Raw genomic sequence first — 6,955 nt, forward strand, 5'->3', positions numbered from 1 at the left:
ACCTTAATGGTGAACTTGCAATGCCACTAGGATTATGGCTCCTAACACCTCTGAATCACCTAGCAGGAGGTCTTGCCCATGACGGCTTTTGTTGTGCAGGCAATAAACAGTGTGCATCTTCCCCCAGCAAAACATGGGCCTTTCCATTTCGTGTCCATATTTTTATTTGTATTGTTTGGGGAATGCACCCAGATTTCCTTCACAGAATTGATTCTTCTTTTAGTTAAACTGGATTCAGTACCTGTTGTTGTTGTTGTTGGGTACCTTCCAGTTGTTTCCAACGTATAGTGACCCCCATCATGGGATTTTTCTTGGCCAGATTTGTCAGAGGGCTGAGAGACTGTGACTTGCCGAAGGTCATCCAGTAGGTTTCCATGGCCAAGCAAGGATTCCAACCCTGGTCTCCAGAGTCATAGTCCAATGCTCAAACCACCACACTGCCTTGAATCTCATTCTGGGAGAAAGCTATGGACTATGACTCTGAAGCCCAGTGTTTGAAACTACTGGGTGACTTTGGGCAAGTCACAGTCTCTCAGCCTCAGAGGAAGGCAATGGCAAACCCCATCTGAATAAATCATGATAGGGAGTCACCATAAACTGGAAACAACTTGAAGGCACACAGAAAAGCCAATAAATAAAGCCAATAAATAAATAAATAAATAAATACAGTGTATAATAATATATATACAGGAGAGAGAAAGAGAGAAATATATATCATACAGTGTATACTGTACAATTAAATAAATGCACACCATGCTGGCTGTTGTGTCCCTGACAGTTGTTTCCAACTTATGGAGACCCCTATCATGGGGTTTTCTCATCCAGATTTGTTCAGAGGAGGTTTGCCATGGCCTTCTCCTGAGGCTGAGAGCATGTGACTTACACTTTCTCCGTCTCCTCAGGGGAAGTCCATGACCAAATCCCCTGGGAGGAAGGTGGGGTATAAATAACAACAACAACAAGGCGACCCAAATGGTGAAGTGTCTGGAAACCATGCCCTATGAGGAACGACTGAAGGAGCTGGGGATGTTTAGCCTGGAGAAGAGAAGGTTAAGAGTAAGGGCTGTTTGACAGGGGAACACACTCTTTCCTCAGAGTGTAGTGGAGTCTCCTTCCTTGGAGGTCTTTAAACAGAGGCTGGATGGCCATCTGTCAGGGATGCTTTGACTGAGAGTTCCTGCAGGGCAGAATGGGGTGGACTGGATGGCCTTCCAACGATATGGTTCTGTGCTTCCTAATCGCTGAGGCGATTTTGGGGGTCAGCATCCTTTGGCGGGAAGGGGCTGCAGGAGGAGATCAGCTGTGGGAGTGGGCTTGAGTGGCTGATTGACAGCCCTGAGGAGGGCGTCGCAGCCAATGAGCGGGGAGCAAGGGCGGGGCGCGGGCAGAGGGAGCTCCTTTCGCCTCTCAGCTGAAGGGAGCCTCAGAGCCCAGGCGGACCCTGGAGGAGCAGGAGGAGGCTGGAGCTCCCATGGCCACCAAAGGACTTTAGAGGACTTCGGGGGCTTGGTCGGGATCCGGGTACGGCAGGGGGGGATGTGGGGGGGCCATTGGGCTTCTTCTCCTCAGGCAGCCTTTGGGAGGAGGGAGAGGCTCCTCTTCCTTCCATTTTTCAGGTGCCTTCTCCTCTTTGGCAGAGTGAGGACACCTCTGGGCCACCCTCAGAGAGGACCTCCTTTTCCCGGACGCGTGTCCTCCTTTACCTGGACGCGTCCTCCATGCCAGCCTTCTCTCCCAAAATGCTCTTTTGACATTTTGGAATTGACGTTTCTCTCTCTCACTCACACACACACTCTCTCTCTCAGTGTGTTGGGAGCTTTTGTCCTCCCTTTTTCTCTCGCCTGCCCTCTCCTTCCCCTGAGAAGGACTACAACTAGCAGAAGGGGATGTTGCTGGGGAGGTTTCTTTGATTTGGTACCGTCCTCCATTTTGTCCTGGAACGTCCTCCCTTTTTCCTTTGCCGGGAGGACCCCTCTGCTCCCCCTGAGAGAGAAGGAGGGAGCCAGCAAAAGGCTGGCTTAACAGCTCGCGGGGGGCTCAGGGGGCTCGGGCGCGTCCTCCTTTTCCAGGACGCGTCCTCCCTTCCAACCTGCTGCCCAGGATCTCCTCCCTGTGGAGCATCACCGGGAAGCCTGAGCTGATCTTCCGAGGAGGGGCTTTGAGCCTTGGTTTTCTATTTGAATATATTTGATTTGATGATGGGTTCGGATTTGGGGGAGGCTTTGGAGCTCGTGAGGGAGGGGGTCCTGATCTCCCTTTCTCCGGCGTCTCCTCCTTTTGGGGTCCTCCTCCTCGCCTGGGGCTTCTTAGACAAAAGCTTCCTTCCTTCCTTTCAGGGTCTGACCCCAAAAGGGGACTTGCCCCACAGAAGTGGAAGAGGAAGGATCTTCTGGGGTCCCAGCCCTCCTCAGGAGGTCCATGATTTGGGGGTCTTATAGGGAATCCCCCAGTTCCCTCCTTCCCTTCCTTTCCCTTCTTTATTCCTTCCCTTCCTTCTCCTTCCCTTCCCTTCCCTTTTCCTTCCTTCCTTCCTTCCTTCCTTCCTTCCTTCCTTCCTTCCTTCCTCCTTTCCCTTCCCTTCCCTTCCCTTGCTTTGCTTTGCTTTGCTTTGCTTTGCTTGGGGAAAGGCGTAGCTGATCTCGGGGTTCCCCAGGGGAGCTCCCTCCCTCTCCTCCTCTGCTCCCAAGCCAGAGGGATCGATGCCCAAGGAAGGGGGCATTGCCAGAGGCAGCAACCCAGAGCCTCCCCCATTGGATTGCCAGGGCTCTGGGCTCCTGCCTTGCCAAGAAGGGGGTGTGTTGGCGGGCGGCACACCCGACACTTGCCGGCTTCTTTTTCCTCGAGACCAGGAGCCGCCCCAAAGCCTCCCTCGAGGTCTCTCTCTCTCTGTGTCTCTTTGTCTCTTATAGGATTGGTGTCGTTGCGATCCTCCTGACCCACTCCCTCCCCAATCGTGCGCTCCGCTAAGCTTTAAGCCTGAGCTTGGTGGTGGTGATCGTCCTCCTCGTCGTCGTCGTCGTCGTTGTTGTTGTGTGCCTTCAAGTCCTTCCCGACCTATGCTGGGGTTTTCTTGTTGGGTGGCCAGAGGGCGTCCTCCTTTTTCCCAGGAGCTGTCCTCCATCGCTGCCCAGGAGGGATCCCAAAAGGTCCTCCGATTGGAGCAGCACCGCTTGACATTTCTAGGCACTGATGGACATCTTGAGCTTTGGCGGAGTCATGTCCTCCTTTTTTCCTCAAACGTCCTCCCTTTTGAGCAGGACTAAAGCCTGGGTTTCCATTTGCTAGGAGTGTGTCGGGCTTTTCATGGGCCATGTGCCCTCCCTTTTCCTCAAACGTCCTCGCTTTTTGAATCCCAGGAAGAAGCCTGGGTTTAGATTTCTAGAGGAGTGTCTTGAGCTTTTTCTTGGGTCAGGTCCTCCATTTGTTTTCCCCCCCCCTCCGAAGGTCCTCCCTCTTGAGCATGGACTGACATTTCCAGGAATGTGTTGAGCTTTGCTTGAGTCATGCCCTCCATTTTTCTCCTTTGGAGCATGACCAAGAAGCCTGAATTTCCATTTCTAAGAGGGCTTTGAGTTTTGCTTGGGTGAGGTCCTCCATTTTCCTGGAAGCCCCCCCCCCCCTTTTGTACATGCCCTGTCCCCCTTTGAGCTGAGGGCCCCTGTTGGGTCCCCCTGGGTTGGGGGGGCTGCCTTTCCCCGAGGCAGAAAGGAGCCCTTCCAACCCCTTTTTTTATCACATGGGGCAAAATTTGAAGTTTAAAGTGGGGCCAATGCAGGGTCATCCAGGATATAGGGACAAATGCACAGCTGCACATGACGCTGCAAGCAATCAGAAGAGGATCGAGGGAGAATGTGAGGTCAATCAGGAAATAAGCAAATCTGCCAAACTACTGGATTTACATGTCCCTTTTTTTTTGCGAATTGGCTGCTCTCACGTAATGGCTGCTGTGTGATAATGCAAGGCTCCAGATGCGTCCGCTTTCCTGATTTCGCAAGCTGCCTGGCTCTCTGGGAGAGACTTCTTAAAGGGAGGCACACCGAGACTTCCCTCATTGCCCCGTTCTCTCCTCCTCTAATGGAGCCTCTTATGAAGGGCAGCTGCTGGTGGGAGAAGATGGCAGAGGGAGGGCGCTTTGGAAGTCCTCCTGGACAGGGGGGAGAAATGGAGGACATGCCCTGGAAAAGGAGGGCATCGGGAGGGAGGACCCAGGCAGGTTTATGGAACCAGTCCCCTCCTTTCTCTCTCTCTCTATCTCTCTGTGTGTGTGTGTGTGTGTGTGTGTCTTTGTGTGTGGTTTTAGGAGTTTGCAAAGGGCAGCCTCATTCTGCCTTTCTCTGAAACACCTTTTGGGGCCTCTGTGGCAAAGAGGATTCCTCCCCCCCCCATCCCCCTCTGCTACCGGAGCATGTGTGTGTGTGCATTTGTGGAAATGACACTTTGGAGCATGCCCAGAAAATGTATTTCTAGGATTGCAATAGGGATTTGTCTCCTTTTGATAGCCAAATCCGCATGGGCCCCACTTTAATGTGCTTTTAACCCCTTGTTGTGCTCTGTGTGTGATAACCAATAGCAAATGGGCTTGCTTTTCTGGGATGACACCACTTTAACCATTTTTGAGATGGAAGCACATAAGACCTATGTGTGATAAAGTCCTCTGTGTCTCTCTCTCTCTCTTTCATTCCTTCCTTCATTCTCTTCCTTCTGTTGGCAGAGGCGGTGCCCCTGCTCCGGCCCAGCCCTGGCCTTGATGGGCAACCAACTGGACCGCATCACCCACCTGAGTTACAGCGAGCTGCCAACAGGGGACCCTTCAGGGATCGAGAAGGACGAGCTCCGCGTCGGGGTGGCTTACTTCTTCTCGGATGAGGAGGAGGACCTGGACGAGCGTGGCGGAGGGCAGCCAGAGACCAAGTACAGTGCCGTGAAGGGCTCCTCCAGCAGCAGCCCGGCCCAGGAGACCCCCACTCACCATCATCCCCACCACCACCACCTTCACCACCACCACCACCATCTTCACCACCAGTTGGTGCTGAGCGAGCCCCAGTTTTCCGCCTTCCGGGGCCCAGAATGCATCTTCTCCAAGGGGAGCGGTGGCGGCGGCGGGGACCCCCAGGCCGGGGGGGACCTGAGCGTCTACCCAGCTTCAGCTTTGCCAGCCCTCTGCCAGCCGGGCGACCTGGTGGAGCTGCTGTGGCTGGCCCCTACGCCTCCGGAGCCCCCTCCTCCACCCCACTGGGCTGTCTATGTGGGCGCCGGGCAGGCCATCCACTTGCACCAGGGCCAGATCCGCCAGGACAGCGTGGGCCAGCTGGGCCAGGTGGGCCGGGTGGTGAGTAACTGGTACCGCTACCGCCCCCTGGTGGCCGACCTGGTAGTGCAGAACGCCTCAGGCCACCTGGGCCTCAAGAGCCCCGAGATCTGCTGGACGAACTCTGAGAGCTTTGCCGCCTGGTGCCGCTTCGGCAAGCGGGAGTTCAAGGCTGGCGGTGAGCTCCAACCAGCCCCGGGGTCCCCCCAGCAGAAGCAGCAGCAGCAATACTACTATCTCAAGGTCCACCTGGCCGATGACAAGGTCCACACGGGCCGCTTCCAAAGCCTGGAGGAGCTCATCAGGGAGAAGCGCCGCATCGATGCCACTGGGCGGCTGAGGGTCCTCAAGGAGATGGCCATCAGGGATGGCAAAGAGTGACAACCACAATCACAACCCAAAACACAAGGGGGCATGTGGAGCAGTTTTTCCAGGCACCATCAGACCCCCTTCTGCTGCTGTTGCTAAGAGGATAGGGGCATCATTGGACCCTCTGCTGCTGCTGCTGCTGCTACTGCCACCAGACTGGCCACCTGGTTGGCACCCCTTTCCCTCTACCTTCCCTCCTCCTTTTGCTCCTTGGAGGGGGAAACCTGCAGACAAGATGCCATGGCCCCAGGCACCATCAGACCCCCTTCTTCTGCTGCTGCTGCTACCAGACTGGCCATCTGGTTGGCACCCCTTCCCTCTACTTTCCCTCCTCCTTTTGCTCCTTGGAGGGGGAAACCTGCAGACAAGATGTGCCCACTTTCCTCCTCTAGCTCTTCCCTTGGCCAGCGCATGGGGCACCTTAATTGACAGCAATGACCCTGGTTATGGGGAGGAGGAAGGGACTGAGATGTGGATCTGGGGAGGAAGGGGTACAGGCGGAAACCTCTGGGGGCACCAAGGGCCCTCTTGGCTCACCATGTTGATCCATACTTAACAATAATAATAATAAAAATCAAATGGATTCCCCTTTTCCCTCTTTGAGATGTCCCTGGCTTCTTAATCCATCTGGAGGGTTGGTGGGGTTTTCCTTTGGTGGTGTATAATGCGCCTTTGGGGCATCCCAGTAAGAGACTGACTCCCCTGGGCCTGCCTTCCAGGTGAAGGAGAAGGAGGGTGGCTTGCCTGCCTTTTCCTTTGGAGGTAGTGAAAAAAGAAAGGCATTCCAGTTGTTGCCAAGGAAATATTGGATTGGAGGCAGGCTCACTCAGAAGTCAGCCATACTGAGTTCAATAAGGGGATGGGGGGGGGGGGGGTTACACTGAAGCATGGTTTTAAGGACAAACCTTTGTGCTCACATCTGAAAGCAACATCCCCTCCCTTCAAAACACAGCTGGAGTTACTTCAGAGTAAGTGTGCATTGCATAGGACTGGGCAGTGTGACTGCAATTTTATGTTGTTACCTGCATATAAGTCTCAAAACACTTATTTAAAGGCAAGCAAGAAGTGCATTGAATCAGACTGCAGTTTACCTTTCAATACTTTCTGAACAGTCTGTATCTTTTCTTTAATGGTTTGTCTTTTCCCTCCCCCTGCAATGAATGCATGCTTCCTGGCTGAAATAGAGACTCTGATTTGTTATATGACTATTGTGAGAGAGTATGGAGACAAGTAGAAGCATTTATTCCAGCTTAGTATGATTTGCAAGAGTGTTGTTTA

General features: G+C 53.7%; 1 protein-coding gene across 3 annotated transcripts; it reads left to right on the top strand.

Annotated features, from left to right (window-relative positions):
* The first annotated feature begins 1,440 nt into the window (after positions 1-1,440).
* LRATD1 (LRAT domain containing 1) lies at positions 1,441-6,288 on the top strand. 3 transcript variants are annotated; one of them, XM_089477936.1, is made up of 2 exons: positions 1,441-1,521; positions 4,712-6,288. In XM_089477936.1, the coding sequence occupies exon 2, from the start codon at positions 4,748-4,750 to the stop codon at positions 5,687-5,689; it is 942 nt and encodes a 313-aa protein (XP_089334062.1). In that variant the 5' UTR covers positions 1,441-1,521; positions 4,712-4,747; the 3' UTR covers positions 5,690-6,288. The 3 variants fall into 3 exon arrangements, with proteins under 3 accessions (XP_089334062.1, XP_089334063.1, XP_089334061.1); XM_089477937.1 differs by lacking the exon at positions 1,441-1,521 and adding an exon at positions 2,790-2,874; XM_089477935.1 differs by lacking the exon at positions 1,441-1,521 and adding an exon at positions 2,894-3,851.
* Positions 6,289-6,955: the final 667 nt, after the last annotated feature.

Source organism: Sceloporus occidentalis, unplaced genomic scaffold, assembly GCF_023333645.1.
Source record: "Sceloporus occidentalis isolate IW3139 unplaced genomic scaffold, rSceOcc1.0.p SCAF_12, whole genome shotgun sequence".
NCBI lineage: Eukaryota > Metazoa > Chordata > Lepidosauria > Squamata > Phrynosomatidae > Sceloporus > Sceloporus occidentalis.

What these genes read in the sequence shown, in the direction of transcription:
- LRATD1 (XM_089477935.1), top strand. Translation starts at nt 3,813, where the DNA reads ATGACGCTGCAAGCAATCAGAAGAGGATCGAGGGAGAAT. An exon ending in GAAGAGGATCGAGGGAGAAT is followed by an intron (nt 3,852 to 4,711) that starts GTGAGGTCAATC and finishes TTCTGTTGGCAG; the next exon opens with AGGCGGTGCCCCTGCTCCGG.